Source organism: Mobula hypostoma, chromosome 21, assembly GCF_963921235.1.
Source record: "Mobula hypostoma chromosome 21, sMobHyp1.1, whole genome shotgun sequence".
NCBI lineage: Eukaryota > Metazoa > Chordata > Chondrichthyes > Myliobatiformes > Myliobatidae > Mobula > Mobula hypostoma.
In genome coordinates, this window is record NC_086117.1 from 40,485,826 (window position 1) to 40,502,196 (window position 16,371).

The 16,371-nt window shown below is 41.1% G+C and overlaps 1 protein-coding gene across 1 annotated transcript in view; it reads right to left on the reverse strand.

Annotated features, from left to right (window-relative positions):
- The window catches only part of LOC134359936 (neural proliferation differentiation and control protein 1-like), a 229,874-nt gene extending 217,042 nt beyond the window's left edge, over positions 1-12,832 (reverse strand). Inside the window, exon 1 of the mRNA XM_063073802.1 lies at positions 12,580-12,832. Within this exon, the coding sequence (XP_062929872.1) occupies positions 12,580-12,676 (97 nt within the window). The 5' untranslated portion in view covers positions 12,677-12,832. The remainder of the gene's footprint in view (positions 1-12,579) is intronic.
- Positions 12,833-16,371: the final 3,539 nt, after the last annotated feature.

Sequence of the window (16,371 nt, forward strand, 5' to 3'; positions counted from 1 at the left end):
AACCTTACCCCAGTGAGACATCTCATCTAAAATAGGAGAAGGAAGACAAAATCAACTGAAATACTTGGTTGCTTCATAGTTAAATATTATGCAGTTAGGAAACCTGTTTCTAACAGCAAGATATTATCAAAGCTGAAAAAACCTGACTCAATATGCATAAGAGGATATTTAAATTCCAATGACAGACAGGTTACACTAGTTTGAATTGGGCCCTATGACTATTACAGAAGCAAATTAACATTAGCCAAGATAAAAACTGCAATATAAGCACCAATTAAAGGCGAAGAACCTACCTGTGTTGCTTGTCTATTTACATCCAACTCCAAGGAGAAAATGTGCAGATTTCAAAATTTTCCTTTTTTACCAAATATTCTTTCCCCACAATGCCCACTCAAGTTAATAGATGACATGGAAAATAACCACTCAACATCATTACCCTTATTTCAATGTCCTTAAAAGGCATAATGAAAGGACATTTTTCTGTGGTAGCACATTGACCCAAGTTAAATTATACGCAGTTCATCTGCGATTCAATCCCTTACAGTACATTAGCTCCATCTTTTAGTAAGATCTTGACCAATCTTTTACCTCAACTCTATTTTCTCACATTAACCCATACCCCTTTATATCCAAATGTCAAACTGTATCCCTGCAAATAATAAACAAAATAAATACAGATGGGAAAAATACAAAAATACACTGTATTTATTATTAATATAATCCAAATACAGTATCATTACTGGCAATGTGCAAGGACAAAGGAATCCTGGAAGCGATCCTAAAAACTATCATTAAATGGAGATGGGGAAGAATAATTGATTAAATGATTTACTGTATTTATGGAGTAACAGCTGTCACCCAAGGAGGTTTCCAGGTGATAATCTAACTCAGGGATACAACTGGAACATAAATAGTATTAATGTTAACATTTACATCATAGAGATGAGATTACTTTCAGAGGCCAACAAATGAGGGCACTATCTGATAATGTAAAACATGATTGAAAAGGAGTTTTCTAAAAAAAGTTGAGTAGGGAGGGAGTTACAGTGAGAACTCTGGAAAGTAGAATTAGAAATAAAAGAGTCAAAATAATTCTTCCAACATTCCTTCCTCAAACACCACCATGAAAATAGATTAACAGTTCATTAACTTCAAGTTCAAGTCTACTGTCATTCAGGCATACAGCAAAACAAAACATTGTTCCTCTGGGGCCAAGGTGCAAACCAGAGTACATATAGTCAAGCACAGCACATATGGTTATGATACAGCACAGATAGCTATGTTAAAGCACAACACGGTCACAACACATACTAGCACAGGTCCCTGAGTGGTGTGCCCTGAAGACAGATGGGTGCATGGGATGCTATCCTTGAGCCACATTTCTGTAAGAATAGCAGTTCCTCATTTTGCTCTGGATCAGCTGCAAAGGTAATCTAATTGTTTTCCAGAGAGCAAACATTGAAGAGCCGTATTGTTGAGAAAGCCAGCCAGCTTTTTAACCTAGTATGGATTTCGGTGTGCTCTCTCACACCCGCTTCTGGCACCTGGGTGGCTGTAATAAACAACGCCATGGTAAGAGGGCCTGAGGAGCCTGGTCCATGCAATAACCCAAAGACAAGCAGCTCCTCTGCTGTCGATTTCGCTCATGAACTGGACTTAAGAGTATTTTGTGTTGTTAATGTTGAACAGGATCTTGTGATCATAAGAAAACATGCAAGACAAACATCTGCACCATTTGTCCTGCCTGCCGCATGCCACACTTCTGTTTCTTCTCTTTCTCACTGCTTCCAGAGCCTTCTCCCCTGGGCAGGCGGTGGTGGTGGTGGGGGGAATGTAACAGACAACCCAGCAGTTTATAGAGCCTGGACCAACAGACCCTATTGGTCCGTGCAATTACCGAAGGGTACAGAGCTTAATTACAGTCGGTCTCACAACTGAAGTGGGCTTACAGTAATTTGTGTTAGTAATGACCAATATGGTCTTGCAATTTAAACAAACACATACACATGAGAAATACTTGCACCAATCTGTGCACCACAGTTCCCAAGATGCTGGATTGTGTGTAGTGGGAGAGAGAGTTCAAAAGAAGTGAATGGGGTCAGTCAGGATATTCTGTGTGCCACATTCCCAGAGAAGACATTGGATTAGTAACGGGAGGAAGGGTTCAAAAGAAGCAAGCAGGGACATTCGAGATTTTCTGTGCACCACAGTTCTGAGGAGATATTGGATTGTGTGCAATTTGGCACTTGACAAGGATCAATAAAAAGAAGCTAAGTTTAAGCAGAGCAGCCTTTGTGGGAGTGGCCACTGTGTGAGTGGGCCAATGTTAGAATGGCAGTTCAGGTTTTAGCTCATAGAGGCTACGGTGAGGAGAGGCGAAGGCTGTAGGTAGATCATTCTGTTTAATTTTCCCTTCTTACAACACATTTAGAGCAGTGGGGATCCCAGTCAGGATAGTGGAATGCTGTTCTTGCGGGATGTGGGAAGACTGGAAGATGACCTAGCATAGGAAAGCCACAACAGTCAGGTGACTCTGTGGCTCAGAAGGGAAGAGGGAAGAGGATTGGTGTACTGATAGGTGATTAGTACAGGAGGTTTTGTAGACAAGAATGAGATTCTCGATGGTATGTTGCTTCCCGGGTGCCAGGGTCAGGGATTCTTGCATTGAATTCATAGCACTCTTAAGTGTGAGGGTGAGCAACACAGTTCATGGTCCATATCAGTACTAATGACATGGGTTGGAAGGGTGATGAGGTCCTGCAAAGTAAGTTCAGGGAGTTAGGTGCTAAGTTAAAGGACATGACCTCCAATGTTGTGATCTCAGGATTGCTACTTGTGTCATGTGATGAGGTTAGAAACAGTAACACTACACAGTTTAACACATGGCAAAGGAGATACTGCAGGAACGTGGACTTCAGATTTTTTGATCATTGGGCTCTCTTCCAGAGAATGTGGGACCTGTACAGAAGGGACAGTCTGCACCTACACTGGAGGGGACTAGCAGCCTTGTGGGAAGGTTTGCTGGTGCTGCATCGGGAAGGGAGGGTGGTTAAAATTAGAGTTGCAGGGGAATGGGAATCAGAGTTCCAGAACCAATAGTGTAGTAGTTATGGGGAAAGATGCTGTTAAGCCTACATACAAAGTTAGGAATCAAAAGATTGAACATGGTGGGACTAATGTCCTGGGTTGTGTATAATTAAATGCAAAGAGTATTGTAGGAAAGGCGGACGAGTTTTGGGCATGGATCAGCATGTGGAATTATGACATTGTAACCATTAGTTTGACTTGGTTGCAGGAGGGGCTTGATTGGCAGCTCAGTGTTCCAGGGTGGGTTCTATTGTTTTAGATGTGATAGATCAGGAGGGATTAAAGGGGGTTAGGTGGCATTACCGGAGAATTTAGAGAAGCAAATTTGTAGAGAAATCAGAGACTGTTGCAAGAACAATAAGGTTGTGATAGTAGGTGATTTTAACTTTACATGTATTGACTGGGTCTCCCATAATGTAAAATGGCTTTGTGGGAAAGAATTTATCAAATGTTTAAGGAAGTTTCTTTAATCAGCACATAGAATTCCCAACTAGAGAGTGTGATACCAGATCTCCGACTAGGGAATGCGACAGGGCAGGCGACAGGTGTAGAGAAACACTTCGCATTTAATAATCATAATGCCATTAGTTTCAAGATAATTATGGAAAAGGATAGATCGGTCCTTGGATTGAGATTCTGAATTGGAGAAAGGCCAATTTTTTTGCTACAGAAAGGATCTGGCAAGTATGGATTGGGACACGTCGTTTTCTAGCAACAGTGTACTTGGTAAATGGGAGGCCTTCAAAAGTGAAATTTTGAGTGTACGGTGTTTGCATGTTCCCGTCAGAATAAAGGGCAACAATAACAGTTTTAGGGAACCTTGCTTTTTGTGAGATATTGAGGCTCTGGTTAAGAAAAAGGAGGTGCATAGCAGGTATTGGCAGGAAGGAGCAAATGAGGTACTTAGGAGTACAAGAAATGCAAGAGAACACACAAGAAGGGCTAAATGAAAGCATGAGCTTGCTCTAGTAGACAAGTGGAGAATTTTAAGGGCTCCTACAGGGGTGGCACAGTAGCGTAGTGGTTAGCACAACACTTTACAGTTGCAGCAACCTGGGTTCGATCCCCGTCGCTGCTTGTAAGGAGTTTGTACATTCTTCCCATGACACCATGGATTTTCTCTGGGTGCTCTGGATCTTTCCCACAGTCCAAAGACATATTGGTTGGTAGGTTAATGGATCATTGTAAACTGTCCCGGTAATTGGGGTTACTGGGTGACATAGCTCTCGAAGGGCTGGAAGGGCCTATTCCATGCTGCATGCCAATAAATAAATAAATATATTAAGCACAAAAGGATAGCGAGCAACAGAATTGGTCCTCTGGAAGATCAGTGTGGTCAGCTATACATGGAGCCCAAATATTAAATGGATTTTTTGCACCTGCATTTACTTGGAAGACAGAGAGAGTTTATAGAAATAAGGCAAAGCAGCACTCATGGACTATATACAGACTACAGAGGAGGAGGTGTTTGCTATCTTGAGGAAAATTAGGGTAGATAATTCTCCATTCCCTCAGATCTTGTCGGAGGCTAGTGCAGAAATTGCAGAATCCCCAGCAGACATATTTTAAATGGCCATAACCACAGGTGAAGTGCTGGAGGAATGGAGGATAGCTAATGTTGTTTCACTGTTTAAGAAAGGATATAAGAATACACCAGGAAATTATAGGCTGGTGAACCTCACATCAGTAGTGGATAAGTTATTGGAAAGTATTCTAAGGGACCAGATATATAAGAATTCGGAGAGACAGGGAATATTAGGGATAGTTGTCAACATGGCTTTGTGCATGGATAGGTCATGTCTAACAAATGTTGTAGCTTTTCAAGGAAGTAACCAGGAAAATTGATGAAGGCAAAGCAGTGGATGTTGTCTACATGGACTTTAGTAAGGCCTTTGACCAAGTCCCACATTGGAGGTTGGTCAAGAATGTTCAGTCATTTGGCATTCAAGTAGTGAATTGGATTAGACATTGGCTTCATTGAAGAAGCCAGAGAGTGGTTGTGGACTGAAGGCCTGTGACTAGTGGTGTGCCACATAGATCAGTGCTGGGTATGTTGTTAATTGTCATCTATATCAACGATCTTTATGAAATAATGTGGTCAACTGGATGAGTAAATTTGCAGATGATACCAAGGTTGCGGGTGTAGTGGACAGTGAAGAAGACTGTCAAAGTTTACAGTGGGAGCTGGACAACATTTCCTAATTTTATTTTACAGCTGAGTGGACCAACCATTGTTTTGAATAGGAACTTTTTACATGGCCTGAAAACTGCACGGCACTTTAAATGATTTTTTTAGTAATATGCATAACGTGAATATATAGAATGAAAATTGGGGGAAAAAATCACACACTTTTGATTTTCTTTATTAATTAAAGGGTATAATGAAATACAGTACAACAAAGAAAATCTTTCACATTTTGTAAACTTTTTTTTGTCTGTCTTTATTCCAGCTGCAAGGCAGCAAAGGCTCTGTGTGCAGGTGCATTTCAGTTACTGAGCAGCCATGCACTCATGCAGCTTAGAGAGAACAGCAAATGCGGACCAACTGGAAAAATGCACTGAAGAATGACAAATGAAATTTAAAGCAGACAAGTGTGAGGTGTTGCAGAGAGAGATCTGGGAACACAGATTGATAATTCCTTGAAAGTGGAGTCAAGGGTAAATAAGGTCATAAAGAAAGTTTCTGGCACATGGGCCTTCATAAACCAAAGTATTGAGGACAGGAGTCGGGATGTTATGCTGAAGTTGTATAAAACATTGGTGAGGCCTAATTTGGACTATTATGTGCAGTTCTGATCACCTACCAACAGGAAGGATATCAATAAGATTTAAAGAGTGCAAAGAATTTTTTCAAGGATTTTGCCAAGACTTGTTATAGGGAAAGGTTGAATATTAGGACTTTATTCCCTGGAGCATAAAAGAATGAGGGGAGATTTGATAGAGGTGATAAAGGATTTAGTGCTTTCCTGCATACAAAACTAGTAACCTTTTCTTGTGCTTCCATCCAGGTACAAGTATGGATCATAACCAATGTTTCAATGGCAAACTCTGTCATCTTCATCAGGGATGATGCCTGGGCATGTCGAGTCTGGTGGTATTTATACCCCCATCATATGTCCCTCTGGATTAGTTAGTCCTCATCCAATCAAGGTTCTGCTCTCCCACCTTGTTTACAATCAAATTCCAATTCTTACTTAGAGTGAGACCTTTAGCTTTGTTAAAATTCTTTTGCTCTAGTTTTATTTCAGTGGCTTCCTTCACCAGGCGATACCAAAAGTCATTGGCACAGTACAGTAGTTTTATGCCTCAAAGTCAATCCTATAGCCACTGCAAATGCAATGTTCTGCTACCGGCGATTTCTCCAGGTAACCCAAATGGATACACCTCCTGTGCTCCTTGATGCAGGTTAGCACTGTTGCCGATACACGCTGCACCGTTTTCACAGGGAATCCTGTAGACGCCAGCCGACCCGAGTCCCAGGTCATCTTTGACCTGTGTAAGCTGTCATTTGAGCTTCTTTACAGGTTTGTGGATGGTATTAATCTAGTATTTCTTCCAGACACCATGAAAACATAGTGAAGACAGGCAGTAATGATGGGATCCTCCTTGTTGTTAAGTTTCCTGGTTCTTCCACCGGTCCTTTTAAGGGTCTGATTAATTTCCTTCACCGTTTTGCCATTCTGTAGGACGTAATCATCTTACTTCCTCGTGCAGACTCTCTGGGTCCGAAATAGCTTTCGCACCGTTAATCAAAGTAGAAAGAACCACCCTACGTTGAGAGGCTGTTATTGTTCAGGTATAAGCCAGTGTGAGGGGGGGTCCCAACAGACACCACGTCTGAGGCTACCGTCCAATAGAAGTATACAAGATTATGAGGGGTATAGAAAGGGTAAGTTCAAGCAGGCTTTTTCCACAGAGGTTGGGTGAGACCTAGAGGTCATGGGTTAAAGGTGAAATGTTTAAGGGGGTCATGAGAGGGAGCTTCTTCAAACAGGGTGTGGTGAGAGTGTGGAATGAGCTGCCAACAGAAGTGGTGGATGCAGGTCTGATTTCAACATTTAAGAGTAATTTGGATAAGTACATGGAGGGGAGAGGTATTGGGGGGCTATGGTCTAGGTGCAGGTCAATGGGACTAGGCAGAATAATAGTTTAGCATGGAAAGATGGGCCAAAGGGCCTGTTTCTGTGCTACAGTGTTCTCTGACTTTACTTGCTGGACTCGGAAAGGCCACTGCAATTAGGATACAATGATTGTTACTTTATGACCTTACTGTTCACAAATATTTATTGAACAAACAGAAATAACAGCAGTCACCCACTGGATGTAAAATGGCTTATGACTTGCTGAGAATGTGAAAGGTATCATTTGAATATTCTTTTGTTTAACTATTCCATCTAACAATTGCCTTCCCTCTACATTACTGTGTTGGGCACGTGGCTAAGTGGTTAAGGCTAGTTACCTCAAGGTTGCTAGTTCGAGCTTCAGCTGTGGCTGCATATTTGTGTCCTTGAGCAAGGCACTTAATCACACATTGCTCTAGTCTGTGCGAGGAGTGGTGCCCCACACAGACTTCCAATCTGCGCCTTGTAAGGCATGAAAATGCCCGACGCAGGCCTCTCATGGTCTGAGTCGACGTTCCCTCCCTCCCGTACATTACTGACTGTTTCCCAGAGTACTTAAGGAGGTGGCTTTAGAAATCGTGGATGCATTGGTAGTCATTTTCCAATGTTCTATAGATTCAGGATCAGTTCTTGTGGGTTGGAGGGTGGCTAATGTTGTCTCACTTTTCAAGAAAGGAGGGAAAGAGAAAACAGGGAATTATAGACCAGTTAGCCTGATGACAGTGGTAGGAAAGATGCTGGAGTCAATTATAAAAGATGAAATTACGACACATTAGGATAGGTCCCAGTCAGCATGGATTTACGAAGGGGAAATCGTGCTTGATTAATCTTCTGGAATTTTTTGAGGATGTAACTATGAAAATAGACAAGGGAGAGCCAGTGGATGTACTATACTTGGACTTTCAGAGAGCTTTGATGAAGTCCCACATAGGAGATTAGTGGGCAAAATTAGGGCACATGGTATTGGGGACAGAGTACTGACATGGATTGAAAATTGGCTGGCTGGCTGACAGGAAACAAAGAGTAGCGATTAACGGGTCCCTTTCGGAATGGCAGGCAGTGACCAGTGGAGTACCGCAGGGTTCAGTGCTGAGACCGCAGCTGTTTACAATATACATTAATGATTTAGATGAAGGGATTAAAAGTAACATTAGCAAATTTGCAGATGACACAAAGCTGGACGGCAGTGTGAAATGTGAGGAGGATGTTATGAGAATGCTGGGTGACTTGGACAGGCTGGGTGAGTGGGCGGATGCATGGCGGATGCAGTTTAATGTGGATAAATGTGAGGTTATCCACTTTGGTGGTAAGAACGGGAAGGCAGATTATTATCTAAATGGAGTCAAGTTAGGAAAAGGGGAAGTACAATGAGATCTAGGTGTTCTTGTACATCAGTCACTGAAAGCAAGCATGCAGGTACAGCAGGCAGTGAAGAAAGCTAATGGCATGCTGGCCTTCATAACAAGGGGAATTGAGTATAGGAGCAAAGAGGTCCTTCTGCAGCTGTACAGAGCCCTGGTGAGAGCACACCTGGAGTACTGTGTGCAGTTTTGGTCTCCAAATTTGAGGAAGGACATTCTTGCTATTGAGGGAGTGCAGCGTAGGTTCACAAGGTTAATTCCTGGGATGGCGGGACTGTCATATGTTGAAAGATTGATGTGACTGGGGTTGTATACACTGGAATTTAGAAGAATGAGAGGGGATCTGATTGAAACATATAAGATTATTAAGGGATTGGACACGCTGGAGACAGGAAGCACGTTCCCACTGATGGGTGAGTCCAGAACCAAAGGTCACAGTTTAAGAATAAGGGGTAGGCCATTTAGAACTAAGCTTAGGAAAAACCTTTTCACCCAGAGAGTGGTAGATATGTGGAATGCTCTGCCCCAGAAGGCAGTGGAGGCCAAGTCTCTGGGTGCTTTCAAGAAAGAGATGGATAGAGCTCTTAAAGTTAGCGGAATCAAAGGTTATGGGGATAAGGCAGGAACTGGATACTGATTGTGGATGATCAGCCATGATCACAGTGAATGGTGGTGCTGGCTCAAAGGACCAAATGGCCTACTCCTGCACCTATTGTCTATAGTTTCATTTAATGCATTCCTTCCAACTGTCTAAATAGAATTTCCAAAGGACATAATATGTTCATGTTTATTGCTGACATCATTGAAAAACATTGAAAAAATGACTTTATACTGAAATATTTTAATGATTTACCGTATATATAAGATGCACAAAATGAATTTGTATTTATCAACAAGAAAATTATACTATCTAACTTCAAGAACAGAGCAATTTTTTTCCATTTACACAAAAAGAAAAAAATGAAGCTATAGACAAATTGATTTCATGTTTCATCCATCAGACTTAGGCTGATATCAGAGTCAAAGATTAGAAGAGAATGTATCTTACATCAGGTACGTCCTGGCAGTCAATCAAGAGCATGAACAATACATAACAATTATTTGAGAGAAATAAAAACCCCAAAAGAATGTGAATAAATCTTCATTACCAGGACCCCAGGACATTATCGATGTATGTGAGATTAACAAGTCTATAAAAAGTCAAAAAAATGGGACAGTAAATATTATGAAAGTATATGCTGCATTGTTTTTGTCTCAGTTCCTAATTCGAAAGACATTATAATTAGAATGAAAGAAATGAGATTAGAGGAAAAGGAACAAAGCAGATTTGTGATTTCTAGTTGAAGTTGTAAATTTTTGGTATATTTCTTTTTCTTGTGGTGGTTTGATGTTTATCTTTAGAAGCTTTTTGTATGACGCATGGCTCCGGGGTTGTACACCTAATGGGGTTTCCCCCCCCCCCCCCACTTTTTCTACTTAGTAGGGTTTTTTTTATTATCACCAAAATTTTTCAATCTTTAAAATAATGCTTCTTTTTCCTTGAGAGATTGTAAGTGTTGCTTACTTCGATGTACTTGTGTTATTTTTGAATAATATAATAATAATAAAAAGATTTGAAAAGAAAGAAATGATTTCTAATTGAAGGGGAGTTAGCCAAACTGCAAAGATATATAGCTCAGGAGGTGGAGTGTACAATACTGAACTCAACTTCAAAAATCCAGTCACCTCCATTCATAATGCCACCCCGCAATCCAAAGCCAAGCGTGACGTAGGTTAGCTGAAAATTCTGCAAACATACGATGAGTAATACTGGCATAGGTTCAAAGTCACTTCATATTGGAGTACATAAACAAGCATGGCATGGTATGCATTCTGCAGTTCCCGTTCCTCAAATAAGGACTCAACTGCTTACTCAGATTAGTATTCCCTTGGCACTATTCAAACTAGGAGCTCATTTACTGTGAAATGTTCTGGGTCAAGATACAAGAAAGGATTTCTTTAAATTACTCATGTTGAATTCGGTATCAAACTGGAAACACAATAAGCTCTACATCACACTAAAGCAGTAAACTATCCCCAAAATGGGCAACGCCCTTAATTATCCTAACACATAACCTTCCAACGTGGAATATCAACATTTATTTTCCCCTCCCACTTCTTAAATATTTTTTGGTTGAACATGGCAATTTTTGCTGCTGTTATCAAGGTCAACGATACAAAGTTGAAATCACAGTAACTCAATACATTATTCAGTCACCTATTTCTTACATTGTTGCTCACTAACTCCTGCATCATTTCACCAGCAGCACAACATACACACTACATGTCTAAAACGCACAAAAAACATAGACACTCATTTAAAATATTCTTTCCAATGTACATATTTCTGAAAAAAACTTAAGTTGTAGAAACACATTCAGAATTTCAATATCTGAAAGTGTAAGCAGTTCATAAATTTTTGATCAACAAAAATTTCTGATAATGTCAACTGTACTTTTCTGACTACTACTATCAACATTCACATCCTGTGAGCAAGAACTTTAAAACATTTTGTGAAGTATGTTAACAGTGACTGCACTGTTAACAGTATTCTGCTAACACACAGCAGAAGGCTAATATTACTTAAATCATTTGATTGCATTTTGTTGTCCTGTTAAAAAAATATAACCCACAATTTAATCCATACCACAGAAGACGTGAAAGAAACAAAGACTTCCTCCATGAATTCAAAACAGCTGAACATCAAACTTCTGTTTCTAAAATAACACATTATTATTTTCACTTTTTCTGAAAATAATTTTAGATTTGACAGAAATTCCAGCCATAGTTATTCTACAAGGGCAGCACTGATCATTTAAATAAATCTTATCAACAGCAAATATATTAGTCAGATTTTCAAAATACAAGTATGACATTAAATTATTTTCTAGTTTCAAGAAATTGAATAGAACAGTGCCAGCCTACTGCACTATATTGAGTTGCATATAATACTGAAAGATACAAATCTCCCTTCTCCACTCTAGTGAATTTATTTGAAAGAATGTATTAAACCAAAATAATATCTTAAATCTCAAATTATTTTCGTATTAATTAACAAGTTACTCATTAAAAATTGCATAGCAGCAAAATACAAAATGTCAAAGGTAGCATAAATACAAAACTGCAGTTTTTTTTAAACAACTCAGCTAAAAATCCATTAGTAGCACGATATATTCTGAATACTCACCACTAAACATTATTACATTTATTTTCTTTACTTCTTAAAATGCAACACCCACATTCTCCCCTAAAGTTACATTTTCATTGCCAAATATTATTCTCAATAATCCAGAGAAAAAGTTATTGTGTTCCAAACTAAGTTAAAAAATCAGTAGTCTAGCCTTCATTAAATAAAAAAAGCCTATTTTAAACCTTTGATTCGGGTAGATTATCCCAGATTTATAAGTTATTGGTAATACTCTCAACAACTACGTTGCTGATAGAAGAAGCACATATTTATTGCTGCTCTACACGATTTAGGTTTGTTCGGATCTTCAAACAGTCTTGCATGAAATAATTAAGATACATTCTTGATTACTCCTAAACAATATCCATATTAAATTCTCGCGTGTTCTGTTCTAACCTTTAATATTTCAATTAAGCCGTTGCAAGGACTAATTTATCAAGTATATTGTTAACATTTCCTCGCGAACAAACATATTATCATGTAAACTTAATTTTTACTTAGCTTCAGTGCTTGAATTAAGTTTTAGCACCTACTTAGAAATAATAACTCATCCATCACTAAATCAGTGCATCGGCACAGGTCTCTGACAGGTCATTTCTTCTGCCAGGAGGACTGGGACGTGGGTCCACTCTCCCCTCCCGGGTTCCGTCAATGTACCGATGACACTGTTTGCAAACGCACCGTTAATCCGACCGGTGCCAGGCCGCCGCCGTCACGGTGCGGAGCCAAACACACCGCAGTCCGTAGCCGGCCCAGGCCGCTCCCCGTGCTCGCCGACACTCACCTGCCGAGTTGAACAGCAGCGCCAGAGCTGTAAGCAGGACGAGCAGTCGCATTGTGCGGTCGCTAGGCTCAAGTCCAGCACTCCACGGGACACCCATCCTCACCGGAGACGCATTGTAGAACCAGGAAGAGAGAGAGCGAGAGACGCCGCTTCCCCGATCGTCCCGCTCACCGCTCTGACAACACCGATCTGACACAAGCTGCCGCGTCGCTACGCGACCGGGGCAGACACCATCCACCAGCACGCTCCAGATGTGCCGCGTTACGTCATCACGTATTGTACGTGAGGGCGCCCTTGAAAGGGAAAGGTATTGAAGACTTGGCCAATGGGATGCGAGTAGCTAGAAGTTGAGGTAGGTCAAGCCACCATAAAACGAGGGAAGTGCGACCAATGATCAATGGGTTTGATACCTTCATATTAGCTGTTTTGGCTGTCGTTTGTTGATGGGATGGAGAGGTGCTGACGGCTCAGTCAACTGCTCTCATTCATGCATTAATAACATAAAAGCTAAGAGTGGACCACCTGACCCTTTCAGATACAAGGTACAGCAGGCTGCTGGAATCTGGAGCAAAACGCTAGAGGAACTCAGTCCGTCACGCAGCACAAGTGAAGGGAAATGGCCAGCTTTGGGTCAAAATCTTGGATCAGATGGAGGGTCTCAACCCAAAGCACTGACTGTCCACTTTCTTCCATAGATCATGCCTAAACTTCTGAGTTCCTCCACTAATCTTCAAGTTGCATTGAAGCCTTTGAGCGTGCCCTGGTTGATCTACCATTCTGCTGCACTACCCCATATCCTTCAATTCTTGTGCTATCCAGAAATCTTAGTCACAGTGTCATAGAACACCACAGCACAAAAACAGGCCCTTCAGTCCATTTAGCCAGTGCTGAATCATTAACTTACCTAGACCTATTGACCTGCACCTGGACCTTACTCTCCATACCCCTCTCATCCATGTACCTATCCAAATTTGTCTTAAATGTTGAAATTGATCCTGCATCTACAACTTATTCTACGCTCTCACGATCATTGTGTCGAAGTTCCCCCACTTGTTCCCTGTAGGAGCCATGCATCTGTTTCCTATCTGCATTGTATTCTGTGTTGTGCGATTATTATGCTTATTATGGTATTTCGTCACATGAGTGTGGGGCATGGTAAAAGCGAAGGGAATAAGTCATGTATTCTTGCTTTGTTTGTCACTGTTTGTAATAGCTGGGGACCAATGGAGGTCATAACTTTTGCTGACCATTCAATAATGTTCAATTACACTTAGCTTACATTTGGGTCTGCTTAAGTTTCATCGCTTCAAGATTGTATGTTTGCTAATTGCTAATAAGGGATCGAATACATATCCTCGACTTTTGGACCAAGCATTATAGGAGTGAGAGCCCGTCATGCAAGTATACCAAATCCGCAGGGCTGTTGGCAACGGCAATTGTTTTGGTTTGGCCGCTACATTCTGTCAGCAAAAGTTTTTGACAGTTATACTCAGCATTCAGATCACAAACAAGAGAAAATCTGCAGATGCTGGATATCCAAACAACACACACAAAATGTGGAAATCCAAGCAACACGCAAAATGGAAGGTTCTGCTGTAGGGGCTTGGCCCAATATGTCAACTGTACTCTTTTCCATAGATGCTGCCTGGCCTGCTGAGCTCCTTCAGCATTTTGTGTGTGTTGATCAGCATTTGGATCTGTTCATGAAATTAGAAGCACTGCAGCTTGTGGCAAGTAACGAAGTTCTGTTGGTTGATGCTGTATGTTTGGGTTTGAAATACTGTTTTGAATAGTTATCCCTGCCTGTCCATTGGGGACTAAAATCTATACAGTGGTTTTTACTTGGTTCTGTGGAAATGCTCAACTGAATTGCCATTGTTTTGTCTGGTTCATACACTTGGTGTCAAGCTAGTATCAGTGACCTTGAAGTCAAGACAGACAGAAATTAAACAAACTTGCAATATAGAAGGTGAGATTGCTGGAGGAAATGAAAACATTCATAAAGCCATAGAACTATATATAAAGATGAAGACAGCGTGGCTAATGTGCGTGCAGCGCACTCCATTGCTAGCAGAGCATCCCCTGCATCTGACACCTCAATAGCATCCATTAGAATGGAGGCTGATTTAGCTGAATCATATGCAAGACAACAAATATTGAGGGATAAACACGCATTGGAAGAGAAGATGGAACAGTTTTGGAGAAACGAAGAACAACTTTGAAGAAAAGTGGAGCATCTTAAGTTGCAGGAAGAAATTGCAGCCAAGATGGTCAGAGTTAAAGCGCTAAGGACTTAAAGTGCTGTGAGGGCTAAGCATGCTCCAGCAGGACAGTACTATGATGGGAGTTCCTGTGTTGACAGAGAACAGAAAAAGATCCAGCATACTCAATGTCAATATGGATATATTTGAGCAACAGATGTCTATGAACCACAAGTTTGAACCCCGAGGGGTAGTTCAGGGTGTTCACTCTTCGCCTGCACCAACGAGGCACTCTGAACCTATGTCATATCCAATAGCACAAGGTGCTTCTGAGAACATTGATTTACAGTCTGATGACACTTGTGTTTCAGACGATAGAAGTCTAAGTGCTGCGCAGGAGGCCATAAGGACACAAAAGAAAATAACAAGCATAGCGATGCAGCAACAACATATTGCATCTCTGCCTAAAAGAGAGAGTCAAATCTTTGATAGCAAGAATACGAGGGCTTTCAAGAATAGCATTGAAGGCAAGACTGATAATTATGGTGACCATCTTTATTTTCTCAGACAGTTCACCGGAGGTTACCCTAGGGAGCTTGTCAAAAGTTGCCAGCAGGCCAGCCCAGAGCATGAATATCTGAAAGCCCAAGCTATACTGTAGGAATAGTTTGGCCATGAACACAAAATGGCTGCAGCGCACCTATAAAAGGCTCTTTTTTGGCCACATTTCAAATCGAAAGACATGAAAGTTCTTCGTTTGCAGTCTTTTTCTTGGAGACTTTTGCAATGTCAATGACAGACATGCAGGACATGCGTGAGTTGGATATATATACCTGCTAATGTGAGGATTGTTGTAACTTGCCTGATAGACTTTGTGAAAAATGAAGATCGGTGGTCTATAAACTGCAAGTAAAGCACAACCATAAAGTTACTTCCACTGACGCTTCTTCCTATAGATGCTGCCTGGCCTGCTGCGTTCACCAGCAACTTTGATGTGTGTTGCTTGAATTTCCAGCATCTGCAGAATTCCTGTTGTTTCCACTGATATTGTTGATTTTATTGAAAGACAAGCAAAAATTACGACACACCCAGTGTTTGGGAAAAAAATACAATGCTGCATTGGCGGCAGTAAGTAAACATAGAAACATAGAAAACATGCAGCACAATACAGGCCCTTCGGCCCACACAGCTGTGCAGAACATGTCCTTACCCTAAAAATTACCTAGGGTTACCCATAGCCCTCTATTTTACTGGGCTCCATGTACCTGTCCAGGAGTCTCTTAAAAGACCCTATTGTATGTTCCTCCACCACTGTTGCCGGCAGCCCATTGCATGCATTCACCGCTCTCTGAGTAAAAAACTTACCCCTGACATCTCTTCTGTACCTACTCCCAAGCAACTTAAAACTGTGCCCTCTCATGTTAGCCATTCCAGCCCTGGGAAAAAGCCTCTGACTATCCACACGATCAATGCCTCTCATCATCTTATACACCTCTATCAGGTCACTTCTCATCCTCCATCGCTCCAAGGAAAAAAGGCCGAGTTCACTCAACCTATTCTCATAAGGCACGCTCCCCAATCCAGGCAACAT